Below are 23,975 nucleotides of genomic sequence, written 5' to 3' on the forward strand. Positions count from 1 at the left end.
GAGTCTCTTCGGAAGAGAGAGCTCGTGTGAATGGGAAGAGGGCTGTTTTCCAAGAGGTTATTGCAAAACCTGTATGAGAACACAGAACAAAAAGAAGAGTTCTTTATTTTCCCATTTTCTTACATGTTGAACTCATCTGTTGGACAGGAAGAGCAGAACTTCTGATAGACAATCTTCATTAACTCATTTCTAATATAAAACAGGAGAGCATCCCTGCAGATAAGGACTTGGGGGTTTTGCTGAACAAAATCCTTGATCTGGGCTGGCAGATTGCTCCTGCCCCCAAGAAGGCCAACAGTATCCTGGGCTGCATTAAAAGAGGGGTAGCCAACAGAGACAGGGAGATGACTGTCCCCTTCTACTCTGCCCTTGTGAGTCCCTATCTGAAGTGTGTCCAGTCCTGGGGTCTTCAACAAGGACGTGGAGCTGTTGGAGTGGGTCCAGAGGAGGGCCATGAGGATGCGCAGAGGGCTGGAGCAAATTTCCTGTGCAGACATGCTGGGGGAGCTGGGCTTGTTCCACCTGGAGAAGAGAAGGCTGTGGGGAATCCTCATTGTAGCCTTCCCATACTTAAAGGGAACTTTTAAATAGGAGAGGGACTGGCTTATTTACACAGGCAGATAGTGATAGGACAAGGAGGAATGATTTTTAAACGAAAAGAGGAGAGAGGTATATTAGATGCTAGGAGGTCATTTTTCGCTAGGAGGGCAGTGAGGCACTGGCACAGGCTGCCCAGAAGGACTGTGGGCGCCCCATCCCTGGAGACTCTGGAGGCCAGGTTGGATGGGACGCTGGGCAGCCTTATCTAGTGATTGGCAACCCTGCCCTTTGCAGGTGGTTGAGACTGGGTGGACTTTAAGGTGGACTCTGCATGGTCTAGAGACCTTCCAAGATTCCTTCCAGCCTTGATGATTTTAGGATTCTGTTTTATTCATAAAAGCACCTTTTAAGTGAACTGAAACTTCAGATATTTAAATTGTTTTTCATTGGATAGGGTAATGCTGCTTCTCTGAATATAGAGCTTTAAGGGAGAGAATTGTTGCTTTTAATTCTATTCATATTCTCTGTGTTAGAAGCAAGTGTTTGTTTCCATTTTATTAAACTATTGGATTATAAAATTTATTTTAACAGATAATTTAGTTGACTTCCTTCTCTATGCCAAACGTAGTCAACAACTTGTTTTAGTACTTCAAAGTAGTAGAATTTGCTTTTCTGTGTGTTGTAGTGTCCATCTAAAGAAGGATCATTGTCTCTGAGAGACATACTTCTGTATTCTGAATAGTTTGGGATTGCATATCAAATAATAATGTCTGTATTTTTCCATGACCATTTTTGGGTGGAACAAAGCTCATCTGGACTTCAGAAGAAATGGAAACCTCTAACAACATCCAGCTTTGTTTTCTGCTTCAGCCTACTTGGTATACATGTTATCTGTAACTTCAAAATCCATTGGGAAAACCTCAAGCCAAAACAGAACCTAAATATTATGTATGTATTGCCTGCATTGCCGTGGATATGAATTATACATTGTACTTTCTGTCTTAACCATTTTGTTTTAATTTTTTATTCTTTCCAATCAGAAGACAGTTACTTTTCAACTATTAAGTAACAGGCCTGGGCACATAACCAGGGCTTGTTTGTGCTTTTATTTTTTTATTTTTTTCTGTAACTGATAGTAGGAAACATGTTTCTAGGACAAAATGCAAATGAGACTGTTATGGGAAAAATGACCTTTCATGTAATTTAATTTGGTGTTGGTTATGTAAAGTAATTTTGTGAACCTTTTTGACTCAGCTTGGGGGATATTGGGATAATATTGATTTAAGCAATCATAACATCAGGGAAATGAGAGAGAAATGCTTTTTCCATGTCTTCTCTCCATCCAGGGTACTGCTATTTAATAGTAATAGATGCGAACTGTCTGCTTTTAAGTAATATGAATAACAGTGCTTCCACTCCTTTAACTGTGACTTAGTTTTATTTCCATTATTCTTGTTTCGTGTTCACATTGTATAATTCAGTTCAGTGATACTGAGGATGCAGTGGTATATCCTAGATTGAGCAGAGCGATCTGGGAACTCCTGTGTGCTTTATGGTGTAGACAAAATCTCCTTGTAGCTCAGGGATCTGTGGTATACAGTAAGGAGAACCGAAAAGGACAGTTGATAGAGCTTCCCATCTTGGAAGATGTTGAAAATGTTTGTAGATGGAAAAGCCTTTGCTTTTTACTCATTTTACTTTCTATCAAGGCAGTACGTGAAAAATGCCTCAGAAGGAGCTCTGTTACTGTTCAGATAGATCTTCTGTGTATTGAACATGACAAACTTTCCTTTTAGTTTAAAGACAATGGCTTTATTGGTGAATAGTCACTTATACTTTAAGACATTCAGTTGAAGTTCTGAAGCTTGTAAAATAAAATAATACTTGAAAAGAAACAGAGGTATTACTGTTTGGAGCATTTATGTGTTTCCAAATCTAGTAATGTAATAGGAAGTTTGACTTCAAAACTTTAAAATCCTTCTAAGCATAGCAGTGGAGCAAGAGCCAAAGAGGAGAACAGGGCTGCAGGGTAGAAGTAACGACGACTTGTATTATAATGGTAAATCACCATCCTTAGGAGGCAACCTTTAATCTAACTTCTGATGTATGCAACCAAAGTTATGCCTAGGACATTCTGTGGTAGGAGTGTATCTTTAATGCCAAAGACGCAAACCTAATTTTGGTATGTTCTTGCTAACTGTATTATCTCCCAGACTCAGGAAAATACATGCAGCTTGCCCACATTGGACACCACAGTAATGATTGGCTATCTGCATGCCAGATGTGTGCAGCAATTAATGCAGATGGTGATGAATAGGGAAAATGTATAAACTTCTTTTTTAATGTCAGTAATAATGAGGGGGTGAATATAATTCTCAGTTGGTTGTTAACTTGCTCCAAATTATCAACTCTTGTTCAATGTTTGAAGTTTGATTTTTATTGAAGATGCAGGGAGAAAATAGTTTTGGCAGCACAGCAAATGCAAAAGCAGTTATTGGTTTCACTGGGGATAAAGGTCATCAAATAAAACCTTCACACTGGGATTATTTCTAGTTTTATCTTATTCTTGTACCTGAGTTGATACTGTTACTACCAGTTTTTGCTGAGGCAGGTGAGAACATGGAGTTTTGGTCACATGTGAGTGTTAGGCAGGATAACTGAAAGCAAAGATTCTAGGAGAGATTTCCTGATGTATCTTTACCTGATACAGACATATATATATGTACACACACACACACACATATATGTATAAGCTCTTGTTGGACTGGCTGAGACAGAAACCAAATACCAATTTTAGACAAATTTAGGAAAAATAGTCTCAGAGGTTCTTCACTTTGTGCAAGTGACTATAAAATTGGAGAACTGGCACTCCTCAGATCCAGATAGTGAATACTTACTGTTTTATATAATTATATAAGGCTTTTTAATTGTATAAGGGTTTTGTGTATGTATATATGTGTGTGTGTGTGTATGGTAGCGTTTTTTATCTTTCACTCTGCAATTAATAGTTTTAGTAACTGCTGACAAAAAGACCAAGTTTGGTTCTCAAAGTCAGTTCCTCAGACTTCAAGAATTTTTATTTCTGCATGTTTGTGTTAGTGAAGACAGTTTCAATTTCAAGGCCAATAGAAAATAATAAACACTGAGCAAAGGCAGTTGCATTAATCTTTAGCCAAAATATGCTAATATGGCCTAAATTAAAGATAAATAGATTTGCTGACTTTTCTATTTCTAAATTTGCACTTTTTGGCCAGTGGCAGCTCCTTTGTACTCTCAGCTGGAACAGTAAGTAGGGTGCTTCCATCATTCTAGCTTGATTGTATTGATGGAATTAACTCTTAATTACAGAAGATGCTGTTTAATGTGTCCAGTCAAATGATGGATCCCCTTAAGAAGGCATCCTGTTTTGAAACTGTGTTCTTGCACTTATTACTGTAAAGCCCGTTCTGATTGTTGTCGTAGGTCTCCATTCTGTGTTTTCCAGAGGATTGTGTTAGTCTTATGCTACTGATAAAAGTTGTTGTTCCCTAATAACAAGGACTGGGGAGCATGAGCAAACATTATGTGCAGTAGTGCTGAGGTGATGGGAGCATGGAGGTGGAGACAGGAGCTGTATGCTGAATGACTTGAAGCAAACATGCCTCTCTGGGCAGATTTACTTAGGGAGATAGAACCTTCTGAATCCCTTTCCCACCTGTTTCATCATCATAGTATCACTGGAGTTGAAAGGGACCCTCAAAGGTTGTCTTGTTTAACTCCTCTGCAATGAACAGGGACACCTACAACTCTATCAGGATGCTGTTCTTTTATATTAAATTTATATTTGCTGCAGATGGTGACATTTGCCGTGATATCTACACATGAAGGTCTGCTGAGACAGACAGCAGCTGACTTAAGCACTCTGAGTTCTGCTGTAATCAGCTAAATCACGGTGAGGTCCTTCCATGACCTGAATGGGGCCTACAGGAAAGCTGGGGAGGGTCTTTTTATAAGGGTGTGCGGCGACAGGATGAGGAGAAATGGCTTTAAACTGGAATATAGTAGATTTAGAGTAGGTATTGGGAAGGAATTCTTTACTGTGAGAGTGGTGAGACACTGGAACAGGTTGCCCAGTGAGGTTGTGGATGCCCCCTCCCTGGAAGCATTTGAAGCCAGGCTGGAAGGAGCTTTGAGCAACCTGGTCCAGAGGGAGGTGTCTGTGCCTGTAGCAAGGGGTTGAAACTAGGTGATCTTAATGATCCCTTCCAACCCAAACCATTCTGTGATCCTATGAAATCTTTCAGCCTTACCTTAACATATACATACATATTTTTTTAACTTGAATTATTGCATTGTCTTCTTCTCTAGCTTTTGAAACACCCATTCTTTCATCTGTGCAAAATCTCACTCTTAAGAATACTTTGAACTCATTCTCCACAACAGTTCATCTTTGCACTTGTCCTCTTTTGCATCAACTTTAACTTCCTATCACTGCCTTATGGACTGGCTATTTCACTTGCCCTTTTACTTCCTCTCACATCACTTTGGACTGCTTTACTTCTCTAGTGCCACCAGTCTTGTCCACCTATGTTCCAGCTTCTCATACCAAATCTGTGTTGCACAAGGGCGTGCAGAATTTAGATATTGTGTTGAGGGACATGGTTTAGTTAGAGAGAGCTATTGCTGATAGGTGGATGGTTGCACTGGATGATCTTGTAGGTCTTTTCCAACTTTGGAGATTCTATGATTCTGGCACTATGCTCTGTCTTATAATCTGCCAAGTGGACTACTGAATTTCTACACAACTTTCACAGTCTGTAGCAAGATCTGGATGGGAGTTACCCCGATTTTTGTCCAAAACTTTATTAACTTGCTTACCTTTAAATTACAAGCTACTTTAAGCTATCTTTTACTTATGAAGCATGAGATATGACTTTGACTTCATTAGTTGCAAACTAATAATGACAAAAGTGACACTAAAGGATGCAGGACTCACAAGTAATTTCATCTACATTTATTTCTGGAGTTATTATCCCTTTTGCTTGGAAGCTGTGTAGCTTTTTTACTATAAGACACTGAGAACAAATGCAGTATATTTTGAATAAGTTCTAATGTACAAATGGATTCCTTACCAGCATGAGGCACAATATGTCAGCCAGTGACATTTCAGTAACAAAAACAAGATGCTGCAGCATCGTTCCATTTTTTTTTCTTTCAGTTGTCAAATTGTTTTCAACAGAGTTACTGGTGTTAGCAGTAGAACTGATCTGTATGAAAACATTCAGTTTAAACTCTGAATCTCAGAGCATCTGCTATGCTGAGCCTCATCTTAATTTAGGGAAAAAAACACAGGTTTAATCTGTAAGGACTGAGCAGTGTCTTTTCTGGTAGTTACTTTTTGTTTTTATATTTGTGCTGGTCTGTGGTTTTAAATAATTTTTAACTGATTTTTTTAAAACTAGGGCACAAGTTGAAAGATCATGAAAGAAGAGAACTACTGGCAACAGCAGCTTCGTTGTATGTAGCTGAACAACTGAGATCGCAGAGATTTCTAGGGACTCCAAGGTAAGTTTGCTTCCAGGAACTCAGGTGTGCTGATGCATTTTGTTAATGGCATCATCTCATGCATGAGAGCAATGCTGGTGAGAAACTGCATGGTTTCTTAATATAGTCTGTTTTTTCTAAATTCAAATGAGCTGTGGCTTACATTTCCCTACTCACACAAGTCGTACATGATTATTTTTATTCTACATATTAGCACGCTAATAGGCACAAAAATGTGTTACAAGCCAGAGCAGTAATTAATGCACATCAGGAGTTTCATTAATGCAAAATGTTGTTACATTAGTAACTAACCACAAATTGAGCATCACGAATTTCCCATGTGTCCATTTGCAGTGATCTAAGCACTTTGGGATAATGCGAGTGTTCAGCTACAGAGCTTTAAAATGTTGTGGATTCGTGAGTAATTTGCTACCTTGATGAAGAACCTTAATAGCTTCAGGTCTACTTCTGAAAATGCATTCTGACTTATAAATTCTGGAATAATCAGTGCCCTTGCTTTAAGTGTGGATTTTGGTGCTGTCGTTGCCCTTCTTCCTTGTTCTTTTGGATAAGAGCAGCTGGTAAGCTAATCAGTACTGTTAATTGATGAGACATTGCAGTAGTATCTGTCAAAACAGTAATCACTTCTTAATTTCTTTGGAACAGTGTGCTTTTTTTCCTCTGTGATGCTTTTGGCTTTTGTTGTCCTCTGGTGCACCATTGTCAACTGAAGCCTTTGTCAATGCCTTGAGACCTATGTAATTTGTAAATACGTTTGGTTAGTTGGTGTTTCCAGCTGTTGGATGCAGAAAAACTAAGTTTTATTGTGAGTCTGTTTCAGAAGTTAAATTCTTCAATGTGTCTGCATGTGTATATATGTCTGTGTGAGAGAGACAGAAGTCAGAATGCGGCGTAGACATTACTCACATTCCATGCCAGTGGTTTGACAGTGTATTCTATTACTGATTTTACAGTGGTCAGGAATAAATCAGATGTGGTTTCAAGAAGTCTTTATTTTTATTTGTACCCACATAGATAAATAGTACCATATGTGTTTTAAAAAAGAAAAAAAAAAAGAGACACTTAGAGCAAGCATAGCAGCTTTGTAATATATAGCATATGTAGGGCTAGGTCATTGTTGGTCTTATTCACCTATAGGGGAAAGCCAAGTGTTATTTTATTTCCTTCCACAAGTTACGTTCTCCATAGCAGATGGCATAAGGAGAAGAACAGGCACTCTAAGGCCACTGTTCTCAGCTACAAGATGAATGAGGGTGAATGAGGAGGAGCTTTAACTGTAGTTTTTAGTGGCTAGCACAGGAAGTGAAGTAGTCTGGTACTGGTGTTGAGAAGTAATGGATGCCTTCATACTTAGGACAAGGATGGTAATGATTGACTTAAATAGCAATTTTCAAACTGCTGTTGCATTCCCTGATCTGATTTTTTTTTTCCTCTGAGTGTGAAGTGTTCTTACTTGCTAACAAGAAGAGAAAAGCAGTTCAGTTTTTGAAAAATCTTTGAGTGCTTTATTTCTAGTGTAGAAATTTTCTTTCAGTACTGGGTGTTCCTGTATCTTAGAAAAGACATACACAACTACTTAAACCAAAATATCAAATGTGCAAAATACTGCATTGAACAATCAGACACAGCTGTGTCAGGAAAACAAATACTTTCCTGCTTTCAAGAAAAAGTAGCTTATTTTTTGAGTCCTTCTAACATAACTCCCTCATATATTTTCCTCCAATGTGGGAAGAGTAGAATCTGACCACATGATATTTTTGCTTGGTAAGACTAGATAAATATTTGTTTTTTCAGATCTTATATGGTGGAGTTAACAAATTTTTTGGTACGTGGATTATCATTTTCTCTTACCATGACAGGTATGTAGCTAAGCTCTCTCAGCATGATCTTTTCTGTCTGTTGTGGCATATACAGATTGGGAACGAGTCCTTCAGAAGCAGAACCGTAGAATTTTCTTGGAGTAGTGGCTCTCTGTGTTCCTTGGTGAATAGGTCATTATTTCAATCCACATGTATTATGAAGTCTACTTGTTTCAGTGACAGTAAAGCTGCCTATCTGAGGTCAAATAAGGACAAGGTAACATGGAAAGACTTACTTATAAGTAACTTCTGAAGAAAAACAAACATGGTAATGGTAACGATCCTCTTTCCCACATATCCTGCAGCTCTGCTGAAGAAGCAAAAGCAGTGTGAGGTCAAAGGATTGTGTAGGGGCCTGGCCAGTACTCTCCACTCCTCAGAGCAGCTAGTGGACCCCCTCTAGAGCGGGCTGAGCACTGGAGCATTCGAGGTACTGCAGCTGGGTCAAGGATCGGTCCTTCATGGCATGTCCTCAGCTTACCCGAGCTGCGTCTGACTTGTGTCTGAAGGTGTGCCATGTCATGGGTATGTTTCAAGCAACAGAACTGTGGCCACAGAAAGCACATCTTTCTTGGCATGTCTGTCACCTGAAAAATTTTAGTAAATAAAAAATGCAGTGTAGGAATCTGTCTTACTGGCAACACGTCACAAAGGTCACTTGAATGCAGTTCACTGTGGCAGAATTAGATGGAGTCTGTGTGAATTTTAAATCCATGTTGGGGAATATAAGTGCATTAGACAAACTGCGCATCCCCAAATTGATCTCCTAACAGTTTGGAAAACCATGACAACACATTGATGGTCATCAAAGTTTCACCACTCTGGTAGTACTTAAGCTGACAACATTTTCTTTTGTGTGCACTGAAAATAATCTCCAGATTTTTTTTGTGAAGAATTACACCAAAAAGTACTATTTTGAAATCATGCATTATTTCTTCTAAACTTGGTGCAGCTGGCATATGGACAGTTTACTGCTGAACTTGAGCTATATGATTAACTTTCAGTTTTGCGGGTTTTTTTTTCTTTTTTTTCTTTTTTTTCTTTTTGGGAGCCATATGTATGGTATATATTCTTTTCGCATCTGTGAGGGTACTTTGGAGTCACTTTCCCAGCCTTAATTTATTTGGTCCATGCATAGGATTGCAATTCTAGTCAGACAGATAAAAAAAACCACTCTAGAAGTCTTCATAGAAGTTCCACCTTTCGCTAGCAAGGCCACTGAGACTGTGGTTAAATGAAATAGAGCTGAGCCAGTTTAAGGAATCATTGTCCCAGCCTACTTCTCGGCTTGATCTCTACCTCTTCTCTCCTCCTGCCCCAGGTATGCAGGCACAATTTTCTGTGCAGTTGCTTTCTATGGTGATTCTGCCAAAATCATAGAATCACCAAAGTTAGAAAAGACCTACAAGATCATCCAGTCCAACTGTCCACCTATCGTCAATAGTTCTCACTAAACCATGTCCCTCAACATGTCTAAATGTTCCTTGAACACCTCTGGGGTCAGAGAGGTAGTGCTTGGAGAAGTAGTATTTCCTGATGTCCAACCTGAAATGATCCATATTAGCCTAGACACCATTTAATCACAGTTTACTTCCAATCATTCTGACAGAACCAGGTTGAGGGCTGACAACATGAAATTATTCTGGAAGAGATGAGAATGAGATTGTATAGCAAGGACGGAGAGAGGAGTGGAGAGTGTTTCATACCAGGGATCCAGAGTTGGTCTTTAACTGTTTCACAGTTAGACTAGCAGCTGCCTCATGATGGGGATTCTCTTGTACAGTCAGTGGTATTTGCAGGGGTGGACAGTGTGTATTATGCAATCCCTTGAGTGACTTAAATCACTGTAAGGTTCTTGCTAGAATGCACTCTGGAAATTTGTGAGCTTTTGCCTCATTAAGATCCAGGGCCTAACTAATGCTGGTTTCAATTAGATATGACCTCTTTAATAGGATTCTTTCTTGGAGTACATTATGTGGCTTTGAGGTTAATGCAGGCCTCAAGGCAAACAGCAGCTCGCTGTTCTTGTATCAGGGAGAATGGCATGACAGTTAGGGTGGAGCACCCACAGGTGGGTTTCCACTGTCTGTGTTACATTATGCCCCTGGCCTCACCGGTGGTCCTGTAGGATTTATTTGCCAACCACAATCTTAGAACAGATGCTGGAGACCCATGTGTTCTTGTAGTTATAGAAATATAAGACATTTGCTTTCGTTATCCAATAAGATATTTAGATTTTATTTTTTAATTTTTTTATTTGACTGGTTACTATTTAGCCAGTTTTCTTGGGAAGTGGATTGTTGAGCATTTGGTTTTGTTTTGCTTTTGGAAGATAATTAGCTAACAAAAATGCTTGGTATTTTGTGAGCCAGATAGTACTAATGTGAATATTTCACTGTGATATCTAGATAATAGGGGCACATATTTCCTACAGGAAACAGCCATGAATGATTAATGAGTGTTTCATTGTTCCGCTTTCAGTTATTTTACCTAGGACTTTCCCTACTTGTTCCATAGTCCAGTTTATTGTGAAGCTGGTGCCACCCGCAGCTGCTGAACAGATTTACAATATCTTGTAAAATCTTGAGGTCTTCTAGAGAGAACTTGATCTTATTTCAAGTGGAAACATATTTTGGCTGAAGTGAATCCAGCTTATTTTATGTCTGTTTGATGTAGTTAGCCTTTGAGACAAAAAATGATGTTGTACAGTTGAATCTTCCCATTTTGGCTTCAGACTTGTTTTCATTAGTGGGTTGGGAGAGGAATAGGAGAGTGACTCTCCAGGTGTGGCTACATCATGCTATCTCATGGGTCTACTAATGTGGTGTTTATACTTCTAAACCCAATTGCCTACAGCACTTCCTATGTGTTGCTTGTGTTGGCAGCCAAGTGTATTTTCCTAATTTTTCTATGGGTTTTACTCTTTCATCATTTATGACTTGGAAAAAAACAGTGAGTCTGCATGCCCAAATTACATGATACTACATGCAAAAAAATGGTAACACATTGGAAAATGTTTTATATTGCTAGCAAAAAAAAACCCTAAGGTTTTTCTTGGTCTCCTGTTTAGTACAGGAAAATATATGGGACTGGAAAAGCTTGAGTTAAACTCCTAACTGTTCTTGTGGGACAGTTGGAATGGGCCTTGGTTTACCAAGACAGAATGGCCCTACTGCTTTACCACATTATTGAAGTCATATAAATATTTATTTACGAACATTTATAAAATATTTTGAGACTAAAATGGATGATATTTTCTAAGCATAGAGTAATGCTTTTGCCAGGAATATATTTGCGAGTAAGGAATTGCAGCAAAATGTGATCAAAATTTTGTTCTAATCCAGAAATGATTGTTTGTCTTTTTGTTGAAAGGCATCAACAAGTTAGCTCCTGTGAGGTTCTTGAAATAGCTGAGTTGAATTTTTTTGTCCTAAGATGGTGAAAATTTGGTGCACTGGATGTAACATGGCCGGTGACCTGCGAGAATGGACTGCTGTAGGTTTGTGTCTAGGTTGATTTGATACAGGCATATTGTTGTAAATTCTCAGCTGCACATAGTAATGACGGTTCAGATACCTATTTTGCCTTGCCCTTGTATGACCAAGGCAGATAGTGAGCTGTTCAGAGAGCTGTGATCTGGTACCTCTTATGCTTGCTTTCACATAGACGGCACCTATTATCCCACTGGTGCCTGGGATGGAACCAGCTCTGCCATCCTGGGGTTTCCCCATATGGATGAATGGTCAGCTAGCCAATAGGACAGTTATCTGGCTCACTTGCACTTGCTGGAGCAGCACAAAATAAGGTTATATTACATTACTTTTAAAATGAAAGAAGATTATGTCAGGAAAATTTACTGAAGTCATCTGAACTGGCCACTTGGAAAGAGAGACTTTTTTACTTGCAGTACAGTCACAGGCAATCCTGAATTGTCATCCTTCCCCTCCCCCTTCAAACCATGGTAATAACATGAACAGTTATTCCAAGTACAGCTAAATATTTATAATCTTTGCATTACCCTACAAATACCCTCTAGTGTGATATAAAGCTAAAATGCTTTGTTTTCATTTGGTAAGGATGACTAAGCCCAGCCCACTTGTGGCTTTTCTTTATTCCCTTGCTTTGGAGTTATGCAGTCATCCTTACCTCATGAAAATAACACTGTTTTGTCCTCATTCTTCTGGTTCCCTGGTCAAGAAGTCAGTCATTCTTTTCATGATTTACTACTGTGCCTTTTGAAAGCTCTCAATATGCGTATGTAACTATTACAGCTTCACACCATTATTTCACCATTATGTTTTTGTTCTTTGTAGACCAATGAGGTACAAAAAATCTGTTTTGCGTGCGTGATCCTTATTTATAATGGGATCTTCAGGTTGTGACATCCTTCTCTTGTCTCTTTAGTGTTACTTAATGTTGTTCCTTTGACCTCTCGATAATAACGTAATATGTATATTATGTTTGTAATCTCACTTAATCACTGCTAAACCAGCTGCCCTATATAGAATTCTGTCTGTCTTTAAAATCTGGCATTATTTACCCTTCAACGTTGTTCATTTGAATATTGTGGAAAGAAGATTACGCATGCTAGAGACAAACAAGTAGACGGAAATACGTGAAACAGGTGTTTTTAGCCAGTGGAGATGAACTTTCATGTAAAATATAAAAGTTGGAATGGAATTCAGTGTTAAGTGGAGCATTTTTTACCGTTTCCACAGAAAGTAGGTGTCATCTTTCCTTTCGATTCTGTTAATGGTATTGGAGTTGATAGTGTAAGCAACGTAAGGAATTTATATACTCGTTCGAAAGCAGAGCCATCGTCCTGTGTGATTCGTGACCATATATATTCCAGAAACAGAACAGACTGTTATGGGAGATTTTCATAGCATATTATCCCTATTGCAGTTGTAGGGAAAAAGGTGTTCTGGGCACTCAGGAATTCATGCTTGCTCAATCTTAAGATTGGATAATCATTATGAAATCATTATGAAGGTAATTGTTGTGAAGCTTGAACCTCACTGAACATCTTTCGGGAAGGCCCCAGAGCAGCAGGTGCGCAGCTTGCTGAGGTGGCTGCTGGTGGGAAGGCTACTCACCAAAATAAATGGACTTGGCTAAGTCCCCATGTTTATTGTCTTTTATTTTCATCATGTCTGCTGAGAAAACAGCAGCTGCTGGAGGAGTGTCGTGGCTTCTATGGCTACCATTCATGTAATGCTGAAACCTGAATGTACATGGCCTGTGCATGTGAATGTTTTCAGTTGCATTGCTGTATTGGTCCTTTTTAATTGTGAATCAGGCCCTTTTCTCATCCGTGCTTTGCTCATGACTTCTTCTTTCCAAGATCCCCTCTTTGCCATAAGACCTCTCTCTCTTTCCTTTACTTTGATCCCTTTTATAAGCTCAACAATTCTTTTCTTTCATGCAGGCTTACACCTCCTAAACTCGTTCCTCAATATTTGTCTGTGTGTAAAAAGCGTGCACACGAAGCTGTAGAACCAAGTTGCATGCTAATCACCCCATGTTCCCTGGTCATTTTACATCTATTTTCAGCATTGTTTTTGTCTCTCCATCTGTGAGTTTTATTTGGTATTTACGAGGGCAGAAGTGAAATCATGTTGGAGATTTCTATCTAAGGGCTCAAGTTTTCTTCGCTTTGGGGGTCTCTAAGCTTAGGAAGTGCATGTTAAGCTCAGTAAATGCACGTGTATCTACATTCATATTGGAAGCTCTATTTATGTTTCTTTCCTAGGATTATTAACATAAAAAGGATAAGCCCAAACATCAAGACTGTACCTTGTTAAGTTCTTGGGAGTGTTGACTGTGTCCTGCTGTTTGTTAGTGTAGTGCATATTCTCTGTACTGTTGCAGTAGAAATGTTATCAACAAAATAACATGGAAAGAAAAAGTCTCTTATTCAGTATTGTCTGCATACTTTTACATGTATGTGTCTTGATTTTTCTATTCTTTAACATGCTTGCTTCATTCATGATTCACAAAGGCTATAGTTAAATATAAGATATTGATTGAAGGGATAGATAATTCATTTATACCTTTGTTATTGAGTATTACAATTTTCAGCCATTTCTTTTTCCTTTGATTCAGCTGCAAAAGTGGGATGGGACGCAGAATGGCCTCATTATTGTAGGAGTATTTCTCTGTTCCCTGCAATGATTCCAAAAGCTCTTGCACACTTCATCAGTATTATTGTAATTCTTTGGCTGCAGGATATTTGGCAGCTGTTGCACCCCACTGGCAAATCCTATTCAGACTTCACTTCCATTCACCATTGCCATTGGAGAATTGATTTCTCTCTCCTCTGCTCTAACCTTTCCCAATTCATTTTGGATTGTTCAATGTGAAACATTTTAATTTCATATCATACAGCCATTCAGCTCACAATCCTTTTTTAACCTGTCACCAGGGTAACAGCATAGCATGCTTTCTTTAGGCAATCAAGTTTTTATTTCACATGCTTAATGTTGCATTAAATGTTTGCATTTTGTTTAACCCTCTTAAATACTTTGAACTGTGGATATATTCCGCAGGGTAATGAAGTCTCTGATTTCAGTGTCAAGTCTTTGCGAGAATTGCCTTATTTAAAATGAAATAGAAAAAAGAAAAAAGCAGAAGGTGAATACAGTAATGAGGAGATTATTAGTAAAATCTCACATAGATGAATGAGACAAGCATCTATACAATGGCAAAAAATATTTTTCTTCTGCAAAGACCTTTCAGAGGCTTACAGTGTGATCTATACTCCCGTGCTTTAGGATTACTCTTACCTGTAAGTGCTTGTAATCAAATTAATGCAAATATAGGATTAACCATGCAATAACATGACTTCTAAGAAGTGAAATATCTGACCTATATCTGTCAGCCTGCTTAAAACTGCTTACCAGATATGTGCATGGGACTGCAAACTGAATAGCAAGTGTTCTACTGCATAAAAATTAGAATTTATTGGGATGATGCAATTGAAATACAAAAGTCATGTTTTTGGTGTGAGCAGCAGGCTATATCCCTTTCTTTTTTTTTTTTTTTTTGAAATGTGAATAATAATAATGCATTTGGAGTACTTTACCGTGGACAGATACAAAAATAAAATGGAATAGACTTCTTCATATCTGAAAAAATCATTGATATCATCTGTGACTTTACAAAGCAAGTTCAGCTTGTCTTGGTAGAAAATAGGACCAGCTAGGTTCTTCTTCACCTATTTGGCTGGAAATTAAAACAAATCTGTAATAGATTTTCTTAAAATGCCCAGAATTTTGTATCCTAACAAGAGATGTAGTGCTGAAGGGTTTTTATCTGTCATATTCTATTCTCAATCATGAAGGCAGAAAAGATGGGAAAAACTTAATTTTAACTAGTGAAATGTAAGAACTCATGGTATTATAAAGAAGGCCAAACTCTGCTCGTTTGTAATGAAATAAGCCTGTTATAATGCAGGCACTAACAATACTCATTTTAACACCTTGAAACACTAGTTTTACAAAGCTTCTTGTTTGCAAAATAGTTTATACGTATTCAGACTCTTTTTTTATAAAGCAGAATATTTGCATTAGCTAGACCAAGCTTGCATTTGACATAGCTCTTTTTTGAGGAGACGGCTGCTTATTAGAGATCAGACCCATAAAGTTGACTTGTTAGAATCTTTCTTTCACCAGCATGCAGCTAACTCTACAGCGCAGTTCCTTCTATAAATTTCTGATCTTTCTGTCCACTTTCCTTTTTTTCCTCAAGTTGTACTATAAGCTACCAAATATCAGTATCTGCCAAAAGTGGTTTGGCTGTGCTTTGCTGCTGGATTTTGCCAAAAGGAGCCAAACATATGGTAACAGTTAATTTATTGGTGCTTCTATCCTCAAAGGAGCTCTTACAGAGAGCATATTACCTTTTTATCTAACATATTTTAAAAGAGCAGTTGGCTTGAAATTTGATATGCCAGTATAGAAGCTGACCTTCGATGCAGTTATGCTTGATTCTGTCTTGTTTAAGGATAAGATTAAAACTACAAATGTATAAGATTGAGCTGAGGCTTCTTTCTTTCCAACTTTTAGAGGGTCGAGTCACTTTTGCATACTTTTAGTTCATCTGTGTGTGTGTGTGATAATGATGAAGAAATATTTTCAGGAGGATTATGTGTCCCACCTTTCACTCATAAATCTTGAGAGCTCTTTCTTCACTTTCTTGATGAGAGATTTCCTTATACGTGCATTTTCAAGAGATAATGACTTTCATTTTTTTTCCTAACTTCTTTATATGAATTTTTCTAAGTAGGACCACAGGTCTGTTTGTTGCTCTGCGACAGCGTAGGTTTGTCTAACTGTAATGGTAGAAGTATTTGAGAGTTAGTATTGATAACTGTGCTGTTATTTGCTGGTTCTATCTGAGACAAAATCTTCTGTTTCTGCTGCCTGCATTTGAGGTAACCTTTTTTGGCTCTCTTCATAACCTGATGTAGTGGTGACTCACTTATAAGTAAAGCTAATTGAGCATGTCAGAATATTTCATATGACATACTTAGATGGTGCCTTAAAAGAAGTGCATCCTGATGTCCTTTGACTCATATTAAGTATTCAGATGAGTAGATGTTTTTCTCTGGATCTGTGCTGAGGCTGCCCAAATGACTTTTCCTTTTGTGATTATGGGTGATTCTTTAATATATTTCACAGACTAGTCTTTAGTGGTTTACTTTTGTGTAATTAGATGTGGTGCTTGGAGTTTGTTTTGGCTGTGGCTTCCCTTTAACGTACATCTTCAAAGCCTGTAGTGTGAGAAAGACAGGGCAGGAAAGAGCAGCACAGAACGTGGTGCTTTTGAAACCAGGGATGTTTACCTATTGACTTAGAAAGGAGATGACAAGCCTTTATCCTGTCTGTCTCTGGTGCTTAGTAAAATTAGTCCTGCAACACTTGTATTAACAATAATACAAACTAATTGTCCATTTAATAAAAAACAAAAACAAACAAACAACACAAAAAAACCCCCACCAAAACCAAACAAAAACAACAACAAAAAACCACAACTGGGATATTTGTTAAATTTTATCTTTCCTAGGCCACAACCTTTTGTTTTAACCCAGTGTTGTGGTACATGTTTCTGAGGCTTCTCTGCCATGGGTGATGGTGTGATGCACCTTGATCAAATGAGTGATTTTTTCCAGGCCTTGTTGCACATTCTTCTACCAGACACGTAAATTCAAAGCCAGATCTGCATCTGGCTACACCCAGCCCTTACTGTTCTTCAGAGCTCCCTCTGAAGAACAGTAAAACCAACAGCTTTTCTGTGTTTGTTGCCTTGAAGTTGTGGCAGCACTTTTCTAAATCCTTCATTTTCCCCACACTCCAGTGCCACAAATCCATGGACAAATCACAGTAAGTTGAAGATCACTGAATACTTAACTGGATGGATATTTGGCCCTCTCAGGTATGACTTGTGGTCATGATTCCCCTGAAATAAGCTGAGGGAGGTCGAAGTACAGAATCTACTTTTTGTCACTCATTACGTGCAGTTGTGTTTCACCACTCATTGTGTCCTTCCCAACTGCCCAGGTCGACTTCTCCACTTCAACCGTTTTAATCAGTGGAACATTCAGTAGGCAGAAATTTCATTTAATAATACTGAGAGTAAGACATTGTTGTTACAAATACTTCAGTATTTTTTCCTGTGTCTTACTTTTGTCCTGCACAAACAATAACCCTAATTTAACTAATAATTTCTCCTGAAATTCCTTCATTCGTATCTGTTGCATATAGTTTTAGCTAAGTAGGAAATCTATACATCATTTTTATTGTTGGCTTTCTTCTTGTGAGGCCATAATGTGAACAACAGCAAGCATCCCACAAAAATGATGATAACATATAGAATGCAGTAGAGATTTATCTTTTGAATGCATACAATTTTAAGTAATTAGAGCCTCAGTTTTTGTGGCACATATTCATGGTGTCTAAGTAGTGTAATAAATATAGATGAGTGTCACCTAAAGGTAGTTCAGCCTACCTGAGGACTGACTAACTGTGGAGAGGTTTGTTTCTCTTTGCAGTGGTAATAAAGGTGAGATATGGTTAATATCAGATGTCTAAAGCCCAGTGGTGTGAACTGAAGAGGTAAACTAAAGGTGCAGTAGATGATGTATGGATGGTAACGTGACTCATTGGAGCTCTGTAATGTGCTGTAATTATCTAGATGTTAAGAATTATACTTATTGAGGATATATATGTTTTGTTATCTATGTAATATAATTTAATTTTTAATGAACTCTTACGGGTTTTTATATTGTTTTTTCTTTCTAACCCTAACAGAATTAGTGGTGTTAATTTTGTTCAATGGAAATGGAGTGCAAAAGAAATAGAGAGCAGAGCTTTAGAATCTATGTAGCACATCATGGGGTATTTTTTTGTGCCAAGGGGAGGATGTGGCTGTTGCAGTGCCTGCCAGAAAATGGCATGAGTACCTCTTAGCCAAATGCTCTGATCATATTTATCTGTGAATTGATAGATGCGTCGTTCATGTTTGCCTGTCAGCCATCACCAGTTCCTCTGTATGCACTAAAGGTGCATCTTTCTGTAAAGACAACCAAAATCTGGAAAAACAGATTGTTGCAAATTGATCACAGTTCGTAGTCAGCTTATGGTTCTTACATTGTGGCATATGGGAAAGCCAGTAAGAGAAAATTTGACCATCCTTTTCTGGAATCTTGTACCATGTTGAATGTGTATCCCCACATATTTCCTGAATTAAGTTTCACGGAGAAGAAATCACAACAGAGCAAATATGATCACTACAGCAGTATTATCGAAGTAATCTGTGGCATGAAATGGTTAAGCTGTTGAATCAACTCTTTTGGCTTTGTCGCAACCAAGTTTGCAATGGGTGGTCAGCTCTGTGATGTGTGAGCTTTAACAGTGTTTGGAAACCATGTGGAAGACTGCTGCAAGTGTTATGTTTTCCAAGATGTGCAAAAATTTAGTAGCATTCTCTTTTTAAATGATGACTTCCAGGGAAATTAAGGCAAATCACAGGTGCTACAGAAATGTGGCAGAGAGAAAACTATTCTATGTTTCTGGCAATATAATCTGGTTTTAGCAGACTGACAGATCTAAAGGAGACTGTAGTAATCCTTATAAGCGTCAACTAAATGAAACCACAAAATACAAGACAGAAGTCAATACATAACTTGTAATAATAGTCTCAAAAATGTATTTGGAGGCGGTGTTCTATAGAAGGTATTGAAGACAAGTTTTGTTTGTTAGCTTAATGCATTTTATAATTTTTCATTACTTTGCAAACAGTGTTTTCTGTTGTCCTTTTGGAAGGCTGATGTTCTTAACTTTGATGTTGTTGCCAAATTTCTTCAGATATGACCTTATTTTGATGTCTTCCCTTTCCCTTAGGTGTAGTAGTCACCTCTCATGCATAATCTTCTTGATATAGTAAATTGAGCAGGTTTCAGTGTGTTTGGTCTTATTCTTGAAAGAAATGCTGCCTTTCTGCTAAATATTACTGGCTGTAATGGTGCGTCTCTGGATATGAAAGATGAATTCATGTACGCTTTGGGATTAACTTTGTAAGTTACTTGTAGTTGTAGAAGATATTTTAACAGGATAGAGACAGCAGTGAAATGTCAGGCCAAGACTTTTTTCAAAACAGAAGTTTTAAATTTGATTCTAAAATAAATATTTTGTACTCCCAACTGGCAGAATGATTTTTCAGAAGTGCTGCACTGTGTGATATTCTCATTGCTTTCAAGTGAGTGGAGCTGGCAGGGGCTAAGCACTCCTTAGCATACCTCTTTCAATGGGCCTGAATCTAAATACTGAGTTTTGTCTGAACTCTTAAGAAGAATAAAGGGCACAGCAGTAATTGTTGGAAACACAGTTGTGAAATTACTTTAAAGAAATTATACACTCACAGAAGAAAAATACTTTAATGAAAGAGAAATTGTCCCAAACTTGTTTGTAGTAGCAGTTTTCAGCAGAAGTCAGTATTGTTGACTGATCTGATTATAGAAATACCTGCTTCCAAGTTCTTGGTAAATAGTTACGCTGATTTAGGAAAGATAGATAGAAAAAGAAACCAAACCAATTAGAAGCATGGATTTGTAAATTGCATGTAAAACGAATATCTTTTCTCTGTACTTATGAACATGTGATTTCAGTAATACTTCTATGACTTAAGCCATCCGCCTTTTTCTTACTATGAGCCCCAATTGCTTGTGTAACTTCCCTTTGGAAGACGAATGTCCCTCTCATGTGTTCCTGGAGGTATTTAAGAGATATGTGGCTGTGGCACTAAGGGACATGGTTTAATCTGGAACGCAGTAGGTCAGGTTGATGGTTGGACTTGATCTAGAAGGCCTTTTCCAACCTGAATGATGATTCTCTCATTCCTTCCAAGCAGGAGCAGGGCAAGATGATAATTTCCTCCTCAAGTGTTGCTTGGACACTGGCTTTGTTCTTATGAGAGATGAGAGGTAGATTTGAATCCTCATAGTCTGAAGAAGACTGATAAAGGAGATTTCTATTCTCTGGGTGCATTTGCTGCAAGCATGAATTTGTTACATGAAAGTTGGCAGTAGCACAAATCCTGCTTCCTTTTCCTGATGGGTTTAAAGCTAAGAGCAATAGAAGATTTTTCAAGAGGCTTAGAATTGTTGCTGTGTGCCTGGTGCACACCTTCTCCTTAAGACTATAGAGTCAGCTTTGGCAGAGGATCCTCTAGTTCCTGGACACCTGCTTGGCTATCGAGAAGCTAGGTGTAGAGCAGACAAGTGGGATCCATTAGGTTAGAGGCCTTCAAAAAGGAAGAAGGCGAGCCTGGGTGAGCCCTGGTTGTCTGCTGGGTTAGCTGACTAAAGTGCTTTAGCTACACACTTAAATTCTGGTAGCTACGTTCACCCTGGAATTACAGAATATAGATTAAACTATTTCATTGCCTTGATCTGGGATTTGCTGATGAAGGCACTGGAGGCTTTCTGTGAACGCAGCATTGCAGGCCTTTATATCAGTCCTCCAGAAGGCTTCTGTTAAGGGAAACGGAAACATCCAGATGTGTATTGCTTTGAATGAAAGTACATTTCACTGCATAATGTTCTTTTAAAGCAATGCTTTCTGTTTTATAGTTTACCTCCCACAGAATTTCATTTTTTTTTCCAGTGGTCTCTGTTCAAATATAGCATGTCTATAAATTTGCATTTTTGTTATTGATCTAAACTTAATGTGCGAGAAAATGCAGTATAAAACCATTCTGACATAACCATTTTGACATAACTATTGGATAATTCAACCTTTGTCTGATAGCTGGCACACTGGCTAGTAGAGGTTATTATTTTGTATGACACATGCAGAACTATAATTTACTCTAATGATGGTATATTTTCATACTCTTTGGTGAAAGGAGTATACGTATACATAATGAATACATGAAGCAGAAAGAAGGGAAACACATTCTTATGTATAGATGAACCCATCTGAACATATGCAGAAATGTGTGTGAATATACATTTAGAAAATATTTCAAATTGCTGAATAAAATATTCCCAGATTCTTAAGTTCCTTTCACATAATTTTTAGTTCTTAAAATAATCCTGTGAAAGTGCTGCTTTTATCTTTTCTGTGCAGCGATGAACTTTTATGTTGGAAAGTGTTGAAAGTACTCAGATAGTAAAGCTTAGATTTTTGTTTTGTTTGGCAGTACACTTCTGTTTAGAATTCTTTTAATCTGTCCATTCCCTGCTTTTATATTCATCTGATAGTTGAAGGTTCTGTGAAGGATATTTCTTTGTATGGGAACTTATTAAACCAGTAATACTCAAAAGTATATGATTTACTTCCTTTTTTTCTTGTTTTATGTCACAAGATATACTCCTGGTTTGAGTTGTTAAATTTCTATTTGCCTTTCTCAAGTTTTTTGGGGGGGAGTTCGGAGAAAATAAGAAACAATTTATATGCTAGATCTAAAGTTTCATTAAAATTGCTTATGCCCTGTCCCAGGCATTTTAAGTGGGCCATCTGTCTAAACATCTCTCCATTTTTTTCTGATCATTTCCTCGACTTATTCATGAGCCATGGGAGGGCTCCTTTGTAGTCTCCATGTAGCTGGTTCAGTCTACCCCCACTGAATACATCTATGTGCTTGCATAACATATCTTTTCACAGTGCTGGAAATTCTCTGAACTTGGTTCAGATGAATGGCCCACTTTCTGAAGGTCTTTTTTTCTCCTCCTGCAAAGATTTGTATGCAGAAACTGACCTTGGTGGCTACAGAATCCAGCACATTATTCTTGATCATTTTACAGGCCACCTGCTGTGAAAGTTATGATGAAGGATTTCTTAATGATTCTTTGACCATTAACATTGTTTTAAGTCAATATTTCACTTTTATTTAACTGCTGAATAGGTAATTGCACGATTGAAAAGCAGCTTTACAGAGTGCCACATAATGTGGTCTTCAAATGCTTATAATCTTTCAAAACTGGAGAGTTTGTTGTGATAGTTTGGGATTTCTCTCTGCCTTTACCTGAAGAATTATGCAGCAAAAATATTAGAAGTAAAAAACATATTAAGTTTTCCCCAGCATTAGAACTCACATTTTAAATTGCAAGTTAAAAAATGAAAGGTAAAAAAAATCCATACGCAATTTTCTGACCCTTTAGGAGCTGGTGACATTTATCATAGCTCATTACATCATCAACAGTAATCAGGAGAGAAGAGTTTATTAGCTACAAACTGCACAAAATTGTAGCTTTATTGAGTTCCTTCTATGCGATTGGTTGATGACAATCAAAATGGACAAGCCACGGCTGAGTTATTACTTGCCTTGCCTTTGTGAATGTCTGTTTTCTTTTGTTACTTATTTTTGACTAGAATAGATAATAGTTTAGCTAGTGTCTGTTTTTCTTGAGCACAGTGAGTGTGTGTCAAGCTAAAATTTTTAGTAGTTTTCTGCTTCCCTCACTGAAAATTTGCAAAGCAGGAGTTGTAATTGCTGCATTATTATCAAGTGTCTCTCATTTTCTGTCATGGCAGTTGGGGGTAAGAGGAACATAATGCACTGTGCTGTGTAGGAAATACATTAGGAGACCGTGACATCATCTGCAGTTGAGTAAAGAGTGACGAGGATTGAAAATAAATAACTAAGCAGGTAAAAGGAGCTGTTTTGCTTCTCACACCATTTACATACTTTTATAGCTTATGCGGTTTAGAATAACACCTTTCTGATTTAGAGCCAGACCACCTTTCTCAAAGTACATGCCCCTGTTGCTGGTGTTACCCTCCCCTTGGAAGGCAGGTCAGAGAAGACCGTATGGAAAGAGTTCATTATACCCTTCTCCCTCCCATCCTGTCTGTGCTGGCAGTGTGCTCCCTTTGCACTCTCCCTCTCCTTGAGTGTAATACTGGCAAGGGAAAACAGCCTTTCTGTGGCCCTGCTTCCTGTTCACCCAGCCCTCGGCTTGCTGCTGAACTTGTGTTTCTTCCTGCAGCCAGTGATCTCCACACACCATTTCTTTGATGTTTCATGCGGTGGGACTGAGAGGATAGAAGGGGATGTTGAACTTTGTGATACTGAATCTGAGATTGGATTGAAAATGCCTAAAAATTTTGCATCTTTTGTAATGATAAAAATGACGTTACTTTGTCTTCCAGTATATATTTTTAATGTTAACAGAATATCTCAGATTTTAGCCCAGTATGTAGAATTTTTAGTTTTAAATCTTTGAAAACAGCCACAAATTTGTGACATTTATATCCACTAGTGGAAAGTATATCCAGAAGTCCTAAGCTGGGGGCTTTCCCCTGCACTTGGGCATCTCATACATTATAAAAACACACAAACAAAACACCCTCCTTATCCCTTTCTTAACCTGATAGAAACCTCAGCATTTCTAAAGTAGTTCAGAGGCTTGATCAGTTTTCTACCTGTTGATATTCAAGAAACTTGGATTGACTTTGCTCTTGCTTTTGAACTTTGTCATGCTTACAAATTACATATATGTGTATGTATATATAGAACATATCTATATTA

General features: G+C 38.0%; 1 protein-coding gene across 3 annotated transcripts in view; it reads left to right on the forward strand.

Annotated features, from left to right (window-relative positions):
• Positions 1 to 23,975, forward strand: part of PCCA (propionyl-CoA carboxylase subunit alpha) — a 263,973-nt gene that overhangs the window by 140,032 nt on the left and 99,966 nt on the right. For all 3 annotated transcript variants that reach the window (XM_065740814.1, XM_065740812.1, XM_065740815.1), the window contains exon 18: positions 5,982 to 6,084. In XM_065740814.1, coding sequence (XP_065596886.1) covers positions 5,982 to 6,084 — 103 coding nt within the window. The remainder of the gene's footprint in view (positions 1 to 5,981; positions 6,085 to 23,975) is intronic.

The sequence above is a fragment of the Cyrtonyx montezumae genome, unplaced genomic scaffold (genome assembly GCF_038088225.1).
Source record: "Cyrtonyx montezumae isolate F1298 unplaced genomic scaffold, pur_monq_1.0 scaffold_3, whole genome shotgun sequence".
NCBI classification, from domain to species: domain Eukaryota; kingdom Metazoa; phylum Chordata; class Aves; order Galliformes; family Odontophoridae; genus Cyrtonyx; species Cyrtonyx montezumae.